The 22579-nt window shown below is 45.8% G+C and overlaps 1 protein-coding gene across 1 annotated transcript in view; it reads left to right on the forward strand.

Moving 5' to 3' along the window:
- LOC118120978 (tensin-3) overlaps nucleotides 1-22579 on the forward strand; it is a 38638-nt gene that overhangs the window by 11237 nt on the left and 4822 nt on the right. Inside the window, 6 exon segments of the mRNA XM_035176537.2 lie at nucleotides 2566-3465; nucleotides 7480-7613; nucleotides 8996-9098; nucleotides 9189-9257; nucleotides 22403-22541; nucleotides 22543-22557. Of these exon segments, the coding sequence (XP_035032428.2) occupies nucleotides 2566-3465; nucleotides 7480-7613; nucleotides 8996-9098; nucleotides 9189-9257; nucleotides 22403-22541; nucleotides 22543-22557 (1360 nt within the window).

Consider the following 22579-nt stretch of genomic DNA (forward strand, 5'->3'; position numbering starts at 1 on the left):
CAGCCAGTCACAAGAATGTTGTTTTCAACCACAGGTGGTTCTACTTTAACCCGCTCACACCCCCCCTACCCTCCCTCCTGTGTATCACTCCATCTCCACATCTTCTCTTCCTCCTCCTTTATCTCCTCCGCTGTCTCTCCCTCCCTCCCTCCCTCCCTCCCTCTCTCTCTATCTGTGCGTGTTGCTTTCAGGTTCAAGTTGCAGGTTGCAATTTGTCCAACATGTCCCCCCCATCCCCCTTCTGCACACAAGTCTCTCCGCAGCCCGCCCCCATGTTTACATTCCCCTCTCCATATTTGGCCGGCTCAAGGTCCTTGTGCTTTGTGTGTTTTTTAAAGTGCATTATGTGTGCTGCACAAACTCCTCCGTGTGTGTGTGTGTGTGTGTGTGTGTGTGTGTGTGTGTGTGTGTGTGTGTGTGTGCGCCTGCAGGTCTGATGAATGATCCACAATTCAGTTTCCTTCTGCTGCTTTCTCCTCTGACTTGGAAATGCATGAGCGCACACTCTCTCCACAGCGTCCACCTCTACCTGTGTCAGCCCTGGACAGGATGCAGGGCAGGGGGAGTGTGTGTGTGTGTGTGTGTGTGTGTGTGTGTGTGTGTTGGTGGGGGGGGGAGGCCAAGCCAAGCAGAGCAATGGCTTATTTCTTGGTGGCGGTGAAGGCGGGGATTCATGGTGCAGGGACGGGGCAGGCGAGGAAAGAGTGCAGGAGTGACATGAGAAAGGGGGAAAGAGAGTGGGAGGCTAGAAGAGGAGAGGGAGGGGACTCAGGGGGAGGAAGAGGAGGAGGAGGAGGAGGAGGTGGGGGGGCGTTAGCACCTTAAGAGAAAGAATGTTCTTTGCTTGTCTTCCTGTGGCAGCCTGAGACACAGAGAGGTCCACAGCTCGGGAGGGAAACACAGACCTGAATCCTTCCAGCCGTCTCTCTTCCTCTCTCTCTCCCCTCATCCTCTCCATTCAGTCCTCGTGCTCACCCCTCTTTCCTCCCTCTGCTTGTCATCTGCTTCTCTTTTCCTCTCTCTCTCGACTGCGGAGCGTTTGCATCCTGTTTCTAGTCTGCGGAGGGATCAGTGAAAGTTAACTGCTGACGGCCGCTGAGGTAAAGTGAGCTGCTTCTATTTGATGCTGAGTCTTTGAATCTGTTCCTCCTGCTTGTTTATCACTCTGTGGATGTTTTTTTCTCATCCGTGCATCTCTCTGTGTGTGAGAACTGTCTGAGCAGCTGTGAGGTTTTTACCACGCGTGTCTGGAATTTGACTTTTATTGCCTCTCTGGACTGAAGAGGTTTTGCTCGTACGGCTCTGGAATGCTCTGGATGTATTGTCACTGTACACGGCAGGTTTATCTGATCCAAGTCCTTTATCAGAACACAACTTGCTCTTCTAGTTAACGTCACTGTCCTAAATGTTTTAGAGCTGCAACGTAAGATTACTCTTAAAAATGTACGTCACAATTTTCTTTTTGTGTTTTGTCCAACTAGACCAAAAGGATTTTCACATAATTCAACAAAAAAAGCAACAAATCCTCACAGTTGTGAAACCAGAACAAGATAACGTTTGACTTAATCCTAGAGAAGAAACATAAAATGATCCAAAAGGTTATTTGGATAATTTTCAGTTGTTTAACTAATGATTAATTAATTTTTTCAGATTCTATTGTGTGTTTGATGTGGTGCAAGACAAAGAAATCTGTTTGTGTATCGTTACAGTTAAAGTATAACTTTGTGTGTGTGCATGCATGTGTGTGTGTGCATGCATGTGTGTGTGTGTGTGTGTGTGTGAGCTTCTACTTCGCTCTATCTGACCTCAGGTAGACGTCCATGACAGACACGTCCTTTGCGTGACACACACACACACACAGACACACACACATATATACTGTATGCATCCGCCAGCCCACACAAAGGGGTCTCTGTGTTATCTACATGAGTCTGAAGTGATGGCTGTGATCCAACAGGTAGAGTGTGTGTACGTGTGTGTGTGTGTGTGTGTGTGTGTGTGTGTGTGTGTGTGTACGTGTGTGTCATGATGAATACCACATACAGTAGTGGTGCAGGGAGTCACACATACTGTGAATATGTTCAATAAGAGGTTTTACATTTCACTTCTAGTCGGATGCTTTTCAAGACAAATTGTTTAATTCACGTTTTTGTCGATTAATCATTTATAGAATGAAACAGCTCCACTGAGATCTTTGTTAAAGTAACTCTCTCTATCGTTTTCTATAACTTTATTTCATTGGATTCTGGTTATTCAACAAAACCTGCCACAGAATTATGCAACGTGTGCTCTTCTTTACTAAATTTAACTTTATTTTGTAGAATAAGTATCAATAAATTGTAAATCCCACTTGTTGGGCTCTAGTTCATTCTTTGATTTACAGGGAGTTTGAAATCATAAGACTCTCCTAGAATTTAATATCAATTGGATATGAGGCAGAAAATGATTTTACTGAAACACAACACTATCATCACATACGTGTTGTGTTGTTTCTTTAACTGTAACTTCAACATGCATCTGTCGTCACTGTTAACATGTAAACCTGACGGTGTTTGTCTCCTACAGCTCCACCTCATGTTCTCGATGGCAGTTTGTACGCCGGCGTGAGGAAGACGAGCGGTGAGGAAGGAGTTGCGTTCCCTCTGACCAGCATCAGTCCCAGCTGCAGCGACCGAGCTCCGTCCGCCAGCAGTGACTCAGGCCTGTCGGTCGCCTCGCAGGGGAGGACCACGGCCAGGCAGAGGAGAGGACCCGTGAAGGACAACAGTGCCCAGGCAGCGCGGCTGCTCTCTGGGCTGGACTTTGAGATCGTTCAGCCTCTTCTGGAGGTCATGACTGAGCTGGCTGCGTGCGGTGGAGGGGGAGTGGAGGTGGCTCGAGATGAGTCCGGACTGGGACACACTCTCAACGGAGAGGCTTCATCCAGCGAGAGGGAGACAGACATACTGGACGATGAGGACGAAGCCGCTGCTCCTGCTCTAGAGGAGCCAGGCTCAACTAGTATCTGCTCCTTGTACTCAACACGCTCCTGGGTTCAGCAGCAGCAGATGGCGGATGTTGTTGGTGATAATGACCTTGACATGGATGCACAGAGGAGGTTGAGCAGAGGGAGAGCAGCGAGGCCACCGCCTCTGGTCGTTCCTGACACACCACCTCGAGGAATCAGCAGCAGCCAGGCTGTGCACAGGGGACCGCTGGACGAGGGGGGGGCGCACAACCTCACACAAAACACAGATGACACACGTAACGCACAGTCTGCTCACACTACACAAAGCTCATCTCACCACGAGGACGATTTGGCTTCGCTGACCACGGACGTCGACGAGTCCATCGAGCAGCTGAACCTGCTGATTCTGGATTTGGACCCGACCTTTGTTCCTGTTCCAAACAGCTGTGCCCCCCTGTCCCGCTCGGCCTCCCTGCACACCAACGGCCTCAGCCACAAGGGGACCACACATCTGTCAGGTAGGACCAATCTCAGCAAATCAGTTTATAGTGTAAAAGGGTTTATTTAAAGACATTTAAAGGCAGCTGAACATAGACTGTAAATAAAGATGGACGACGCATCTCCACTTCCTCCCACTATCCAGATATGCAGCCAAAATATATCAAGGATATGAACGATGCCATCTTGTGTCATTCGGGGTCCGTCTCAGCTGTCAATCATGACGTCTCAGCCTGTTTTTATATCATCAAATACATAATCGAAACCACTTGAACAAACATCAGTGTGATAAGAACGACCTACAATGACAGAAACCATCTTTGAGAACTGTACATTGGTTGTTTTCTTTGGTCCATGTCCCATCTGCTAACATGGTGGAGGAGGCCGGGTTTATAAGCTGCACTGCATCCAGTGGGCAGTGAAGATGGCTCCACCTGTGAGGAACTGTAATCTCGTCCATCTTAAACACTGCTGACTAACCTTAAAGTTACATACTGCAGCAGATTACTTTTGCTGTTGTAACTTTCATAGAGTAACTGATTACATTCTGACCAAAGCAGCACAAACTAAATTCCCCAAAAAGCCACCAGCTCCTGAATTCCATGAGGAGTTTGTGTGAAGAGCTGTGTATATTTTGGGTGAACTGGTCCTTTAACAGTTTAAACATTGTCACATTATGACCGGCTAAGGAAAATACACCTGTACCAACAAGCTGGAGTCAGATGAAGCTTCTCTGGTTCACGCACAGAGAAGCTTTCATACCCATGAAGGATTGTGGAGACCTCCACCTGAGAGAGAGGAGGACATGTGGCTGAGGTCGGGTGTTTTACAAGTGTGCTGGTGTGTGCTGGTGTTTACTGGTGTTTGCTGGTGTTTGCTGGTGTTTGCTGAACGGGTGGAAGCGTTTGATCCAGTGGATGTTTCTGCTGTGTGAGCAGAGTCGGGACCTCAGTGTCGTGTTTACCGTCCAATCTGTCGTGTCGTGAATGGAAATATACCGAGAGACCAAATGACATAAGGGAAACAAAGACAGAAAGTTATGGAGCAGAAGCTTCGTCAGATCGTCAGAGAACAGAGTCTGAGTCCTGCTGGTTTGTTGTGAAGCTTGTTCGCTCAGACTTCCTGGTAAATACAGTGAATTTAACAAAGTGTGAGGACGGATACGTGAAGTGATGTCGGCTGAACATGGCCACAACTAGAACTATCGCACTGTAACCTTTACCTTTGGAAACACAGCAACATGAGGTCACTGTGACCTTGACCTTTGACCTCCAGGCACCAACATCTAATCAGTTCATCTTTGAGTTCAAGGGAAAGTTTGGACCAAATTGGAAGAAACTCCCTCGAGCTGATTTTAAGAAATCATGTTCAAGAAAGACATCAACTAACTTTGTGAGGCCACCATGACCTTGACCTTTGACCTTGGGCTACCAAGAGGAAATCCAAGATCAAGTGAGTGTTTGTGCCAAAGAATCCCCTCAAGTCATTACGGAGATACTGCATTCACAAGGCAGACAATGTGATGTGTGAGGTCACAGTGACCTTGACCTTTGACCTTTAGCCACAATCCTGAGTTATTTTTTAATTATGTGTTGATTTATTGTCCCCCCCAACCACGTCCTGTCAAACAGCAGTGCTTCATTCTTTCTTGTTGCCTCTGAATATGACCCAGTAGGTGATTTCGTTTTGTTGCTGCTGCAGTTGCGTTGTGTTTATAACTCACTTCTCGGAGACGCGGTGGGACGATACCTGTTTTCCTGACCCGCGGGTCTCAGCTCGGCCTCGTCTCCACTGTTTCTTCTCCCTCCGCTGACACACACCACAGATTTATTCCCTCTCACATCCACTGGGACGGAGCCTGAGGGAAGAGGCCCATCTCTGCCCTGACCTTTGTCCATGATTGATTTTCTGTTTGAGGACGGCGGGTCGCAGGACGTTAACACTTCCCACCTCTTCACGCAGCAGCTGGTTCTTCGCAGCTCGACCCTCCGAGTGGCGGCGCGACGTGGGAGCTCCCCGCCAGGCGAGGGCGGCGCCGACAGCTGCCCTCTCCTGTGGTTATCAGCGCCCGCGGCCGTGTGCCACGCAGGGTTACTGCTGACGTTTAACCTCTCACCCTGCGTTGTGCATAACGACAGGTCTTCTAAGTTCCCCTTGAATCCGAGCACAGGAAATGGACCATGAGTCTGTATGCACATGGGTCAGCGAGTGTGTCAGGGAGCTGAGGGCTGATATTTCCTCAGGGGCATATTTCTCTGTGTGTCTCAGCGTCTGACTGTGTTTGTAACATGTGTTTTTCACGGGGATGTTTGGTCAGCGGTCAGGAATGCTTTTGAAGTTTGACACAACGCTTTGCTCGCCCGTGTGTTTGCATCATACCTTCGCTCTCCCTCTCATCATCTCCGAGCTGCACGCTTCAAAAGAGAGGAGCGAGTGCAGCGGGTATCGAGTGACCCTCGACCCTGTGAACGCCTCGGTGACGGCTCCCTCCGCAGGCCCTCTGGTGCGGGAGAGAAGACGGATTAGTTTCAGTCGGACTCGCTCGGTCTTTCATGTGATTTTCGAGGTGATGGATGTTCACCGCGAAAGAGGAGCGCACAATGTTCCTCATCGCTGTTTACGGTTGATATGCACAATTGAGTATGAGCCCATTTGTGGTGAATCACGATAAAAACCCGTCAGCCGCTGGCTCCGCTTTATGCTTTTTGTGTTTCCAGGCTGCAGTAAAGCCAGATTTGATTTTATTGTACAAGCTCAGGAAAATAACTCAAATATATGGAACTGAGACTCGGCTGCAACCGTAAAAAGTTTGTAAGCCGATAAATACTGTCTCCATCTGAGTTACGTTTCAAATCTCAGTGTCAGGATGAAGATTTTGCCCATTTTTAAAAATTTTCAAAAACAACTGAACACAGCAGATTCTTGAGGGACGGCTACGACTTGCAAGGACCTGAAAACCGCCTCTAGCCCTGAACCTGGTCCTCAGGTGATAATGTTTTTTACTGCTCTGCTGCTAAAAATAAAGGTTTTCAACATCAATATTCAAAATTAAACAGTTATCAAACAGTGCTAATAAGGATTCACTAAACTCTGTTGTTAAAGATTGACAACTTTCCCTTATGTTAAAAACTGTTTCCTTTTGCACGTGGTTAATATCGTGAAATGGTTTCTTTGAACCTAAACCTTGATCTCTTCTCAAAGCTGTGAGGTCTCCACTCCACTGACAAACTTCTTGAATCTATGTTAAAACACTTTCCATTACGTTAGAGTAGCAGTGATATCTCTCGTTTCATCATCATATCCCTCAGAAGAAGTCAGTACAGTTAATTATCAGTATTAAAGGACAAGTTCAGTTGGAGCAGGTGATCAGGACCAAACAAATAAAGACATTTTACCGCCATGAAGGGATTATTTTCAAGGACAAAATTCACATATATTTAATTTTGAGGAACAAAGATTTTTAGATTGAATCGATGTCAATAACTGTGACTCTGCTTGGTATGAACGTCTGAGGGCAGACTTTCCCCAAACAACACAAAGACACTGACCTATTAGAGCACAGCCTTTGCTTCTCAGTTAGTTTTATATCCATATGTTAAATCCATCGTGCTGCTGGAGGACAACATCTCCTGGAGGCAACCTGCAGGATTTACAGTGTGTATAAGGCGAGCGTGGGTTTGTGAGGGTGGACGCGTTCCAGCCCAGGGGGCGATGATCTCCTCACATCTGAAAACAGAAGGACTGATTGTTCCAGCAGATGTTTTTCCGATGAAACGCTGTGATGCTCCAACATCTGGTCACACAGACGCTGGCCTGATGACAGCAGCTCCGCTCAGCTGATAAACACACGGATAGGAGCAGTCTGTCAGGCACACACACGCTGTCATCACCTCTTACTGTTGGGATAACAAAGTGTCAATACTCTCTCATGTGTTGCCTTAGAAATGACTGTTGCTGTTTATTTCATTTGACAGATGACGTGTCTGATTATAATCTGTCTGAATCTCAGCCTCCTTGTCTCTGCTCCTGATCAGGGTGGAAGCAGCAGCAGCAGGTCAGCAACGTGACGGACTACGCTGCTCTACGCAGTCCAGGATGGGGAGGGGGGGGCGGACCTCAGACCTTCAGGGGCTCCCCAGCCTACAGTCCCCCTTTCTCACCTTCTCGGGTAAAGTTAACAGATAAACCTTCACCTGCTGGGAGCTGAACAATAGTTACTGGTCCCATGAAATAAACCAGCTTCTTCCAACTATCCAGGACGAGCGACTAGAGCGTGAAGTTAACATGAGTGAGCTCAGAGATTAGATTCATTAAAGGAGAAGCCGAAGTCCTGATGTCACCATAACACAGTGTGTCCAAAACTAAGGGGCCACAGATTCTGAGTCATCAAAAGAAGAAGCTAAAATATTTTCTGACGAATCAAAAATCCGACTGTGAGAATATAAACCTCCCGTTTGCTGCAGAAAAGACTTTAACACATAAAGACAAATGTCTTTTACTGTTTTTAAGTGTTTTCTGAATCACCTCCCGAGTGCAAAGGTTTCACCAGAACAAGTTCCCCCCCGACACTGTTTAGCAGGGACACCGCCGCTGCTTCCTGGGCTTAGTGCCCAAGACGATTGTGATCGGTTTAAAACCGAGCCAGAGCCTTTTCTCTTTCAGACCACACAGCTCTGTGGAGATGCGTCTGGATATGTAAGACTAACCCGGCCTGGAACCCAAACCTTTATGTGCTCCTCTCTCTGCAGAGCGTAGGGAGCAGTGTTCACTTCACAGATCCAGACCACCCGGCGCAGCCTCTTCCCTCAGAGTTCATCTTCAGAGTTCATCTTCAAAATGGACCGAAAATATAGTTTTGTCCAGTTTGGGAACAATTCATGACAATTTTAGTTTCCAGCAAAATATTATTCAAGCATAACAAAGGAGCTGCAACTCCCTCGTCATGATGGAAACCAGAGCTGTTAACCTGATACTGCAGACCGTTCCCATGAGTAGTTATCAGACTGTGATAATGATGATGTGGCCGAGCACAAGAAAATCCACATGAGGAAATACGACATTGTATTCAGTCTCTTTGAGGCGAGATAGAGACAAGAGGCCAAACTCAAGGACACACGATAAAACTAACTTTTCTAAATCTTGAGGGCGAACAACACGAAGTGTCACTGAATTATGTCCGAGAAAAAGTGAGTTATAACTTGAATCTGTGACACAGAGAAGTTTCGCGAGTGTGTAACTTTATCTGCGTCTGTGCATGTTTCTCCCCCATCTCTCTCTTTTCTTTTTTCCTCTCCTTCTCTTCTTGCACACATTCTTACGGCTGGATGGCATGAATGGCCCAAGTGTTTACACCAAAACACAGACTGTAGCCACACACAGATCTCAAGACTGATGTCTGCTGGTGTGTCTGCTGGTGTGTGTGTGTGTGTGTGTGTGTGTGTGTGTGTGTGTGTGTGTGTGTGTGTGTGTGTGTCCACAAGACTTAAAGAATAAGGAAAAACATGCTCTTAACTTTCCTCCCGTGTTTCTTTTCTGACTTTACGTTTCAAGATTCTCCACAAAACCAACAGTATAAACTACCAGGGACCCGCCAGCAGCCCGGGCATCGTCCCCCAGACTCCGGCCTTCCCCGTGTCCCCCCCGACGCCCTACGGTAAGAGGTCACGTCAGAACGGACTCTCGCACTTACTGTGGGTGTGTCTGCATTTTCAATATCTTATCAGCGTCTTCCTTCTCTTCCCAGTGAAACATTTCTCTGAGGCTTCCCAGCCCAGGACCAGCGAGCAGTGGGACCAACACAGCTGGACACAAGGTACAGAGTCCCAGGAGTGTGTGTGTGTGTGTGTGTGTGTGTGTGTGTGTGTGTGTGTGTGTGTGTGTGTGTGTGTGTGTGTGTGTGTGTGTGTGTGTGTGTGTGTGTGTGTGTGTGTGAGACCATGAATATGTGTGTGGTTGACTGGCGAGACAACTAAAGTTTGAACACAAACACTCGAGCTCTTGATTGCTGCTGGACAGTTTTCAAGAGCTGTCCTGCACGTCCTCCTGGCATACCAAAACACACACACACACACACACACACACACACACACACACACACACACACAGTACACACACCTGTCCTTTACTCTATTGCTATGACTCAAAAAGGACAAATGCTTGTGGATATCAGGCCCGTGCAGGACAGCTGATGCTGGACGTCCTCTAATAATAGCTGACGGTAACAGAGGAAGTGAGCGCTGCGGACAGGATGTCCACTAACGTCCTGTTCTGGGAGGGGACGGGGGGGACGGAGAGGGGAGGGTCTTTTGTTTTGCTGGGACATCCTGCTGGAGGAGATATGCACCACACAGCTGCAGAAGGAATTTACTGTAGTGTCAAAAAAACACAAGCGTCTCTCAGCGCTCCAGTTTCATATCTGATGTCTGTGGGGAGGGGGGGGGTCTGTGTTCTCACAGAGAGGACACAAAGGACCGGCACTGTGTGAGGGGACATCTTCATAATTTAATTAAATAATTAATGAGGTGTTGAAAGTGTCCCTGAATCCCTCAGAGGGAAAGTTTGATGTCAAGACGTTTGTTAAAGTCTCTTCAGTTTGTGTAACTGTGGACGTTTGTTAAAGTCTCTTCAGTTTGTGTAACTGTGGACGTTTGTTAAAGTCTCTTCAGTTTGCGTAACTGTGGACGTTTGTTAAAGTCTCTTCAGTTTGTGTAACTGTGGACGTTTGTTAAAGTCTCTTCAGTTTGTGTAACTGTGGACGTTTGTTAATGTCTCTTCAGTTTGTGTAACTGTGAGTAAAAGTCTCTTCAGTTTGTGTAACTGTGGACGTTTGTTAAAGTCTCTTCAGTTTGTGTAACTGTGGACGTTTGTTAAAGTCTCTTCAGTTTGTGTAACTGTGGACGTTTGTTAATGTCTCTTCAGTTTGTGTAACTGTGGACGTTTGTTAATGTCTCTTCAGTTTGTGTAACTGTGGACGTTTGTTAATGTCTCTTCAGTTTGTGTAACTGTGGACGTTTGTTAATGTCTCTTCAGTTTGTGTAACTGTGGACGTTTGTGCAGCATCAGTTCTGCTCCGTGTGTTTGAAGAGGAAACTTTGATCCTTAAAGCCGCTGTGGGAGACTGCACCACTTCCTGTGGGCCCTTCACAATAAGTGCACTTCACTGCAGCAGAAGGCCTTTACTGTGAAAGGGGAAATACTGACCGTCAGTGTCCGATAAGTTTAAATAAGGTTAATTAAGACATTTTAAAACTTTCAAACACCACAATATTTTGTTATTACATGTGCAGCAGGACAAAGCAAATTGTAATAGTAAACAGAATAAAGTTTGTTTCAGTATTTAATGTCCCATACGGAGAAAATGTGTCTTGCAGCATCACAAAAACAGATTCAGTATTAAACTGAATAAAATGCATCAATTAGAAAGTTCATTCATGCAAAAGAGATAATAAAAATGTGTTTAAACCAATAAATTCAAACATTTTTCAAAAAAGGAAACAGTAAAACTAAATCATAGTCCTGGAAATTACACAAATTAATTGACAAAGTGCAGATTAAGTCATTTCACTTTGAATCGATTACCCCTGGGACGTCTATATTAACCTCCATCTCCTTTATTCATGGCTGATTCATAAAATGTTTGTTTATAATCAAATTAAGATTGAATTTAACGATGATTCGATTTAATTCAATGATCAATACAAAGTCGTAACCAGCTCTAATTCCCCTGCAGACAAAACTGAAGTGATATTTACATGTTTCCAGCTGACCTGCAGACAGAGGAGCTCAGTGTTTTAAAGGGCAGGTCCGGGTGTTTGTTGTCAACATGTTTGTCAGAACCGAGGAGGCAGGATGGAGAAGGAGCTGATGAAAGAGGGACTGTTAGTTCTCCTTTCTTTCTGCTGGATGGACAGAAGAATTAACAAAGGACACAGAATATCTCCTGCTCGCTCCCGTTTTTAGGGGCAGACGAGAGTTTCCTGTTTCCCACGTTCCAGGTCGACGACAGTCTGGGAAACAATTTGCCACGACCAGACAGAAGCGTCAGAGTTAGATTATTTTTTATTTTACGTTTTAGAGTCATTAATGTAATCGCAAGCTGCCCTGAGGCTGCGGCAACGTGTGGAGTCGCTACTGTGGGCGGTGAACTCAGTCAGACACTGAATCCCAGCAGCGCCGGTTCCCACAGTGTTATCACCGGGATGATCACACTGGGAATGCTGGGATGAATAAAAGTAGTTGGAAAATGTTGTAAAATGTGCACTAGCAGGAAGGTGAAGTGTTAGAGAGCCTCCACAGGACAGCAGGTCTGTCAAGTCGTTCTCCTACACTCTCTCTCTTCTTCCTATATCTCACCTTCACTGTCAAATCAAATAAAGACCAAGAGAAATGTAAAAACCTCCCGGATCTGCCTCTTGAACCAGATCCAGGCCTGAACAGTTAAGTGATTTTAGTGTGAAAACAACACTTTTCCTTAAATGAAATCAAGGTGCTCAAAGTCTGCACACACTCGTAGATATTGGTCCCTTAAATATGACAGATTTATTTCATCAAGACCCATGAATAATCCCTTTCAATGTTAAAAAGGAGTCAATAAAGATCCGTCCTGGGGTGAAGCGATAGCCGCTTGTTTGCAGAGAGCAGCAGGTCTCCCCCCCCCCACCCCCCCGACACTCTGACCCTGCTTCCTGTCTCTCCTTCACTGTCTCTATTTCATAAAAAGGTGGAAAAATGTACTGAATCTTTTAATCTTTTACTGGAGCCAGACCTGAACTGTATCTGTATTCGTTCCAGGCCCATAACTGCACCAAATGTTCCATGAACCTAACGAGTCAAAGAGATTCTGTGAAATGAAGTCACATCCTTCAGCTTAAGAGAGAAACAAGAAAGTCTTATAAGAGGTTTTCACGTGATATCATCAGATCAGTGAGAATCTTCTTTCTCACACTTCAGCCCCTGAACCGACCCGAAGATGAACCCTCGTCTTGAGAACTCCCAGAGTTCCTCGTGACCGCGACGTGTTGTGTAACAACATTTCTTCTGTTGACAAGCGGCCGAATCAAAATAAACAGGGATTATATGCAGAAGCTCTCAGTCGGCGGAAGCAGCTTCCGGCCAGAGGAATGTGGACGAGGTTCAGTGAAGGCAGATGGTTGCTCAGACAAAACGCTCGACTGTCTGACCGTCAGGGGTCAAGGGTCAAGGGGGACGCGCAGGGAGAGTGGTCCGGAGAGATCGGTGTTCCGTGGTGAAGAAGAGACACATGATGGTTAGAGAAGGTTTCAAGTGTCATTGTTGATGTTGAGCAGAAGGTTTTTATTATAGTTTAATCACCAAACTGTGGTCAACACTCTGAGATCCACGTGTTAACAAAGGGACAGGAACAGGTCGTCAAACCAGACAATGACCTCATCCTGCACTTTGTAACTTTGACCTGTTTGTAAACTGTATTTTAGCCTCTATTGAACTTATTATCACAGATTTTTCATGTTTTACCAACAGGCCAAAGAAACAGCTTGTTCCAAACAGGCGGGTTTAGAAAAGGTAAACTTACACTCGTGTGTTTTCAGAAAAGTCTCCTGTATCTACAATTATAATCAGATTTTTAACAGAAGAAAGATTAGTTAGTTTTTTCTCAAATCTACACGGTCAATATAAGGATTGAGTTTTTAAACGTATAAACCAGGTAGATACGATGTTTTAACAACCGTTTAAAAAGCTCAACATTTCGGGAAATTGGTAGTGAAGCTCAACATCACTAATTTAAAGGTTAGCCGTCAGGTTTTTGTCTATAATTTGAAGTTTTAACAGTTTTTCCAAGGCTCTTAAAAGATTTAATTTACGTCTGCAAAGTTATTTTCCAAGCGACGACTGAAGCCCCTGAACCGATAAACGAGCGGCACAGATGGATGGAGCCCTCGTCCCTTCCGGCTCATTTCCTGTGACAGGCGGCACATGCCTCCACCGACAGAAAAGTAAACACGGCACAATTCAATCAAGAGCTTTACGGTTTGCTTTATGACGAGCTAAGATTAGACGCAGTCAGCGTGCGGCTGCGTGCCTTTGTCGCCGGGTTTGTGGCGAGCAGATGGTGGGAGTGGACACATGCCCTGACAGAGAGGCCATAGAAACCCCCCCTCCCCAGATAACCCGAGCGCCAGCCACCACCTCACCACCGAACACCTCCTCCTCCTCTCTGTGGTCCATAAAAGGCCACATGTGACCTCTGACCCCGCTGGAATCCACTCTGATTGGGAGAAAGTGCTCGCAGCGGCCCAGCAGGAACAATGCTCAGTGGTCAGTGAGAGGAAGAGGAGGGGAGGGTATGTAGGCATCCACGGTGGGAGTAGGAGGGGGGGAGAAATTCTCTACCTCTCCTTGCTCCCTCCCTCTCTCCCTCTCTCCCTCCCTCTCTCTGTCCCTCCCTCCATACAAAGCCAGAAGTCGAGCGGTGTCACAACAAGCCAGGAGCGAATGGGGGAACTTATTTTTCCATCTGGGGGACGAAAGGAATCGGACATGGTGGCGAAATTATCGGACCCCTGAGAGAGAAGGAAACGCTTCAGCGAGTCGAGCTCAGATTCCTCAGAGGGAGAGAGAGAGCGAGAGGGAGAGAGAGAGAGAGAGAGAGAGAGAGAGAGAGAGAGAGAGAGAGAGAGAGAGAGAGAGAGAGAGAGAGACAGAGAGAAAGAGAGAGAGAGAGAAGAGAGAGAGAGAGAGAGAGAGAGAGAGAGACAGAGAGAGAGAGAGAGAGAGAGAGAGAGGGAGAGAGAGAAAGAGAGAGAGACAGAGAGAGAGAGAGACGGAGAGAGAGAGAGGAGGAGATTCCGGTAACGCTGGGAGGCAGAGCGTCACAGAAAGAGATAAAGAGTTTGAAGCAAAAAGAAGAAGAAGAAGAAGAAGAAGAAGAAGAATATTTGGGTCTAAACAGGAAGCTGCTGATCTCAGGACGCGTCTCAGACGGTCACGTCATGACTGCATCTCTGGGTATGTACCTGCTAAATGACTCAATGTGTGTTTGAATGACTCTGAACGTCACAAGTTCACCAGGTTCCATCTTTCCGAGCAGTGAAGGAACTTTGCCACCTTTCCTTGTCTCCTCTCTTCTTCTGTCCTCTGTCCTTCTCTGAGCTGGCATCGCTCTCTCTTGTTTATCCGGCGTTATCTCTCTCTGTCCGCGTCCCTCCTGGGAATTTAAAGGAGGACGCTCATGCACAGAAACACTTCCCTTGTCTCCTCCAGGCCTCTGGTATTTGGCTCCTGGAATCTTATCTTTCACACCCCTCAGTTCTCCGGACTCTCCATCGCCACGTTCTGAGCATGAAACGACTTCTCTGTTGTGGATCTACTGAAGTGCACAGCAGCGTCTGCAGCACCTCGGACGCTTGTCGGGGCGGTGAGGTGGTTTGTTCCACTGCTTGTGTCCATGATCTCATCCTGCTAAAGACGGTCTTGGCCCCGGCCGTGCAGTCAGGGAAGGCTGATGTATTGGTGGTTAACCGCGGGAGGCCGTTTCCCCGGCTTCTCTCTGCACTACTGACCTGGATTCAACTGAACAGCCCTTTGAAGGCTCTTGTTTTTGTTGGGGTGCTTATTGCTGCGTTACCCACATGTGCCAGAGCTGTCAAACACAATGAGACAACCACATGTGACTGAGCCAAAAGTTTACACGTTTCAAACTACTGCAGCAGTTTTGGACAAAACGACGTTTGGGGCGTCCAGCAGTAGTTTTCCACGTTTGCTGTAACTGGAATAATTAAGTACAGAAGCTGAATTCATGCTCAGAGTCACTTAGAAGTTAAATATGACCTGAAGAAGACAAACACATGAGCTTAAAATATTCTTCAGTTGATCGTCAAAAACACGATCAGCAGCTGCTTCAATTTCAGCTTTTCTCTCATGAGGATTTTCTGCTTTTTCCCTCTTTGACATGATTTAGTTTTTGAGTGAAAGTCACCTTCGATCTGAGCAAACTGGGTAAAGTCTTCCGCAGTTTCCTGGAAAGTATTTTAAAGGATCACAAATTATATATAACAATAAACAGTGGTCAGTTTATTATCAGTTATTAATTGCTGATGTAAACTAGGGGGTCGTTGAGGCCACTTTCACACCTGCCTTGCTCAGACCAGGTTCCAGACCAATGGACCAAATTTCAAAGTCTCTTCTGACACAGTTGGCTTCACTGCCCCCCACGATTTCCGGTGGTACTACTCTGATTTGTCCATATCTGTACGTTTTTAGAAGACGTACATAAAAACAGATGAAATGAACGCAGAGTACCGACAGAGGGCTCCTAACGTTTCTCAATACGTGTCTAACGTTGAGCATAAAAGATCCTGAAGAGACGAGATGTAAAACTGCACTGAGATGGTTTTTATATCTTTTAGGTGACACCAAAAAAGAAAAGTGTGAAATACGAGACCTCAGTAATCGATTAATTTTGCCGAGTGAGAAACATGTGGCTTTTACAGGACTGCAGGAAGAAAAAAGAGGCAGAACATTTAAAAGCACAAGGCTGGAAAGTGTCCACAGCTCCGTGGACAGAGGTTCCAGCTGAGGATGCACGGACAGAACAGGGAAAACCAGCGTTTTGTTCCCCAGACAATGAATCAACAAGAGGTCTGTGTTGTCACAAGCTGCGTCCGCGTGATGCCTTCCAGAACATCGATTGTTCTTCATGTTGATGATGTAACAGCGTCTGGCTCAACATCACAAAACACATGAAAGATCAGAAAGCTTGAGTCTATACGACGTCTGTAAGTAACGTACACTTTGACTCTTTGGTTTGATCCATGACCCAACTGCTAACGTGGAGGAGGCAGGGTTTAAGACCTATACTGCAGCCAGCCACCAGGGGGCTATCAAGATGCTTTGCGCTTCACTTTTAGGGAGTTGTCACACAGATCTCCACCAACATCACAATGATCGTCCGGCTATAGGAATGAACGAGTTGACGATCGGTGTCGGTGCTTAAAACAGCTGCTTCAACATTTAGTCCTAAGTTTCTTTTTGAATTACGTCCTGAATACACCCTGAAAGATAATCACTGAAATACTGTTGACAAAAATAGCTCCATGTAACCTCGATGTCTAAAAATGTTCCTGTAAACCACATTTCTCCAGTTCTGACCTAGATACCTGGAAAAAGGCCGAACCTCTGTGTGACGCCTGCTCAGACACTGACTCATGAAGCTCAGAGAGCAGCAACGAAAACAAAACCTCCGTCTGAAACTTAGTAAAACAACAGTGTGAGTAAAGGAGAGAGCGGCTGAGTGACTGCTTCTTTACCACAGAGCTGCTGTCATGTGCTGGTCGACCAGCAGGAGAGAAACCAGTGATCTCTTCTCCAGATGGGACGTCTGAGGAATTTTTTTTTACTTCAGCTTCAGAACACGATCACATATCTGGGACGTTTTTTACAGTTCACATTTCCTCAATGCATGAAATCACAGATATTCACCTTGAGCTCGAGGAACAGAGCAGCTTCTGTTCGTGAGGAGGAGGAGGTTTGATTTCAGTGTTTTAAGAAATACAAGAACTACAAATCCTTTTGAATCCCTGAGTGGATCGTTGTTTGTGTGATGGGGGATTAAGACCTCACTTAGTTAAGATATGCATTTTAAACTTTTCTGCAAAGTATAACGTGATATTTAAGCCATAAACATCCTCCTCATTAACACTCACTCACTCACTGGATAGTGGGAGGAATCTGAAATGTGTGGTCCATATATATTTACAGTTTATGGTCCAAATAAAAGGAAAATGCAAATCCAACCCCAAAAATCCCAAATTTCATAGAACATCCAAAACAAAATCACAAAAAAAGAGTTTCAACAAGTTTTTCCAAACAGGTGCATCATGAGTCAAAGCGTCGCTGCAGCTAAAACCTGCAGCAGTGGCTCTAACTGCACTTTATAAAGCCATCAGCTCATTATCACAACACTTCAGATGACAAGGAACTCCTCTTCTCTTTCTACCCCCCCCCCCCTTCCCTCTCTCTCTCTCTCTCTCTTCAACTGGCTCGTGACTCCGTCTCTCCGCCGCCACTTCACTCAGTCCATAAAGCTGTCGGTCCGAACGCCAGCAGAGAACAGAGGAGTCTGATTTACAGGAGAGTTTGTTCTCTGCACAAGAGAAAAGCTCACGGCTCCTGAACCGGGGGGGGATGATGACGCAGAGGAGGTTGATTGATTTGAGTTTTTATTGAAGTTGGGAGGGTGAAGCTCCACAAGTGATCACATTCTGCTGCAGAGCCGAGTGACACCAAGGAGAGAGACGCAGGAAACACTCAGTGATTCTTCAAGCTCTAATAAACACCTGTAATGAGAAAGGGATCAAACCAAGTTTTAAAACTAAACCCATCTCCACACTCACACACCTGAAAAGGACTTGACCCTTCACGTACACTGGTCATGTGGTGTAAACAGGAAGTAGATCGGCTACTCTGCAGTTGGTTGCTTAGTTACAGGAAATACTACAAACGAGGAACAGCGATGGTGAAAAGTAAGAGCAGGGACGAGGAGGAACTGACCCGGAGTCTGGAGAAGTGTTTTTGTTTCTCATGTGAAGTAGCTCCTCGTCTTTCCAAGTTGACGTCTTCGTCCTCTACGTGTACGGCTCCTCTTCTTCACCCTGAGATATTTGTGTTCTTCCAGTTTCACGTCCGTCACGTGTTAGAAACCTCATCAACACGTCCACTCGCTCACTGGGAAGCTTCCTGCTGTTTTCTCACTTGGACTCACTCTGACATTTTACCAGGGAGCTTTAGGAAAACCAAAAAACGGTTTCCAAACTTTTAATTGAACTTTATTTTACCCTGAACTAACTTTGTTTGATGACATGGAGCCTCGTGGGTCTCCGTGTAGCAGCAGGTGTTTTCCTCTTCATCACGTTCTTGCTCTTTGGCCTCGTCTTCTCTTCTCTTTGTCTGTGTGAGCGCTCTGAACAGCTGTAACACACCATAGACCTGTCAGTGTGTGTGTCTGTGTGTGTAGTTCTCACATTCCTGTAATCAGCAGGAGTCTGTAAACCCACTCATGTCGTCCATATGTATGATTGTGTACGTGTGTGTGTTTGAGTGTGTGTCCACTGTGATGTGGATGTTTGGACGTGTGAGTGGAGGAATAAAAGGAGAGAAGTGTTTCTTTGTCAGATAAAACACTGGAGCTCTGTCGCTGCTCTGAACATGTGACGGCTGCATGTTTTCCATCGTCCTGCACCTCCTCCCTGCTCCTCTCCTCCCTGCTCCTCTCCTCCCTGCTCCTCTCCTCCCTGCTCCTGCTCAGGCAGAGGCCAGCGGGCTCTGAAGTCCGAGGGAGGAGATACGAAGGCAGATATCAGCTCCAGATTGAACCCTCTGTGGTTTTATTGATTCATGGGATTGATCTGCGTCCCACGCGTGAAGGTATGCACCCGTTTTCACTCCGAGGCGTAAAACCCTCACTCTCTGGGATCAGGAGAGTGTGTGTGTCTGTTGGAGTGCGTCTTCATGTGTGTAGAGGTGGGGGTGGGGGGTCATTGGCTGGTGGAGGCTGGCAGTCGTGCCCACATGGGTCTGTGCCATCGGGAGCTGGTTTTACACGGTTCGACCCAAACTAAAGAGGCTTTGTGTTCACTCAGAGCTGAATGAGTGAGGGGGACTGAACAGCTGAGAAAACTAAAGCTGGGGGGAGGGTGTTAAGGAATAAATTTAATCAAACTTAAACGACAATAAGTTAATTTAAGACGCTTCTTACGAACAAAAAGAGAAACGTCCGATTTACACGATGTTACCGTCACTGCCCACGTCCTTTAAGTTGGCATAGTTATGAAGCAAAACATCCACTAGAGGGCAGCACTGTGTGCAAACATGTTGAGTTTGTCTTTGATGAAGTAAAATCAAATAAACTCGGAAAGTGTCTCCTCAAAAAGTTTGTGATTGGAATGTCCTCTTTGTGCCCTACGGTCGTCCTGCTTGACTGCTTGAACTATTGGTTACACTGCCCCCTCATGGTTTCTGGTGGTACTGCTCCATTTGGACTGTTCTGTCCGTATCCGCACGCGTTCAGAACACATGTACGTTACGAAATGAACAGACAGACGATACGTATCAAACAATGAGTCTTTACACTTACCTATAAAAAAGCTTCATGTTTATGTATTTTATAAATATGTAAAACAATTTTCTGGCACTTGACAGTTTAGATAAATACACATTTTCGTTGGAACCAAATTAGTTCTGAGTTGAATGGTGAGATCTTATGAACTTTTGGAAGTTCTCAGTCCGTCTCACCAGGATTCTCATTAAAGTGCGTTGGGCAGAACGTGAGTATCTATGGAGACCGGGCGGCGTGGCGGGGGAGGTGTGTGAGCACAGCAGCCTTTACAGAGCGGAGTCTGGTCTCTGAGGTCGGGGGTCAGGGGGGGGTCAGCCGGCGTTGCCACAGTTCGGGCTGTTCTGTAATTAAGTGGATGAGCTGAGATGAGATGAGGAGCAGCAGATGTGACAAACCAGGACGACGCCGTGGGAACCGACAGAGACAGAGAGACGAAGCTCGGACGCTTTCTGGGAAACTCACAGGAAGTGACAGCGGCTGTGGGAATGTTTGAGGAATCCTGCTGACCTCAGTTCAGTCAGCTGCTGTTTGTCAACAACAACAACAGCTACACAACCTGGGGTGATCTCTGCCCTCTTGTGTGTGTGTGTGTGTGTGTGTGTGTGTGTGTGTGTGTGTGTGTGTGTGAGGGGTGTGTGTGTCTAACTAACATAATCTGCTGTGGGCCCTTGACCTTTAACCTCTGAGGGTCGACACAGTGGGAGGTGACACCAAAACAATATGTGGCAGCATTTTGTCTGTTTGTCTGTCTGGAGTTATCAGGTCAGATTTATGCTCTATACACGTATTGATAATATAAACCTTTGCTTATTGACGTCATACTTATATCTATGGAAATAGATACATAATATTTATAACTGTTCTCCTGAGCAACACGTACACGTGACTATTAGCAGGACGATGTTATATCTCAGTGCCGACTAAAAATATGTTAAAAATATATCTGTTTTAGATATTTCACTTTCATATCGTGTTAAATATTTGACTTTTGATTGTTTACATTAAAATACTGATAAGTGCAGCTTCAGCATTAAATTTCATTCCCTGAGTGTCTCCCAGGTTTATATATAAAACTTTAATCTGCAATGCAACGCCAATATGTCCCACTTTGTAAACAACAAATAATATTGAAATTCTAAAAAGTAGGAGCTCCTGAAAGTTGTTCTCCTGTCACATTCCACACTGCAGAGATTAAAGGTCAGACGGACACAGAACATATGAAACATATGAGACATATGAGACATATGAGACGTAACTTTCCGTCCTGCAGCTGTCTCTCACTTCACAGATCCTCTGATCCACCAGAACGAACCTGCAGGCGTCAGCGTGGGAAAACTTCTTCTGGGGAAATTACTTTCTGCTTCTGGGAGCGTTACAGTTACATTTTTAAGATGTTTTTTGTTCAAGTGTTAAATTTGGTTTTAATTCGATATTTGATGATAAAAAACGGAGTGAAACGTCTTGATTGACAGCCGTGACTCACGTGTGTCGGTGAAACCTCGATACCACAGCCTGTGGTGGAGCAGAAGTATAATGTGTCATTCAACGGATACAATAGTACAAGTGAAGTACAAGTACGTCATGCAGCTTCCAAAGTGAGCGTAGTGTTTACATCATGCACACAATCATACATTCTCTCATTCATAAGCAGCACACGTGGGATTATCTAATCCACTTGAGATGCTTTAGCTCGTCCAATATGATCAGAGACAAAGCTGTCGGTTGAGAACAAACTCCTCCACCTCCGAGCGCCTGAATGGAGGGAAGGAGCGGAAGGGGGCATCCGAAACAAGGAGCTCTTTATAATGACTGACTCGTTTCACGGTGACTCATCGTGCTTCACAGGCCTGAGGAGGCCGGTCCTGGTGTTTACTGAATGACACACTGTGTTGTCAGAATGTCAGAGTGTCATGTTGGAAATGTTTGTAATGTCCTCAAACATCTAAGACATCTCACACACGCACACGCACACACACACACACACACACACACAGATGTACCCTGTCAATTGCTGCTTCGCTGGAATCTAAATTCCAGTGTGTTTTATTAGACATGAATGAATTTAAGTCTAAAAAGCAGATTGTATAAGGTCTGCAATTAAATAAGCTGAAAGAAACAGTGATTCAAACTATCGCCCTCGATGTCTGTACTTCAGCAGCAGGGAAACGACCTTTACTTTAAGATATTTAAAGTTTCTCCCGGCTGCAGCTCTTTGCTTGTGGCAAACAACAATCTTTTGATTTAACTCTCAGCAAAAAAGATTAAGTTTTCCCACAATTTCCAATTAAAACCACATATAGAGGAAAAACAAATGGAAGAAGAATAACCTTGATGTGATGCTCACACACAGTCTGACTGGGTTGCTGTCTTCAATGAGTAACTAAATCACTGCAGATGCCTTTGACATGACACATTACTACAGAGGGTAATTAGATGTTAGATGATTCACACTGAATGATGACGAAATGGGAAAGTGAGGACGGTAAAATTAGATTTCTTTACAAACCGCCGCACAGTGGAGCCTCGGGGACACTTTGGGGGAAAGGAAATTAGAGATGGGAACAAAGTTCAAGCACTTGTAGAGAAAGTGGTGAAGTTCTGAGCAAAGTCGTGATTTGGGTTTAAAAAAGTACAAATCCAAGTTTGTAAATAAAGTCAGAAGGTTAAAGAAGTTGACATGAGACTGTAGAAATATGTTTTTCTTACTCTGGGAATAATTCTGTGTCTGTTAATAACACTGTCAGTACGTGGTTGTTATACTTTATGGAGCCGTGTCTCATTCTGGGATTGTTTCTACAGAACATGTGGTTCGTTCTTTCACGTGACGACTGTGAAGTAAACGACTTTGTGTTTCTTTTCTTTTTCAGATGCCAGGAGTTTCCTGGACAGCATGAACCACACCGGCGGCTCCGCAGAGGGAGACATGTTCAGGTCAGACGTGTCGGTCACTCCTGCTTCCTGTCAGAGGATCTTCGGCTCCATGTGCTCGGTGTCGTCAGGAAGCCCTCCCACTCACAGACAGGTACACCCCCACGACACAACAC

Source organism: Hippoglossus stenolepis, chromosome 14 (genome assembly GCF_022539355.2).
Source record: "Hippoglossus stenolepis isolate QCI-W04-F060 chromosome 14, HSTE1.2, whole genome shotgun sequence".
Lineage (NCBI taxonomy): Eukaryota > Metazoa > Chordata > Actinopteri > Pleuronectiformes > Pleuronectidae > Hippoglossus > Hippoglossus stenolepis.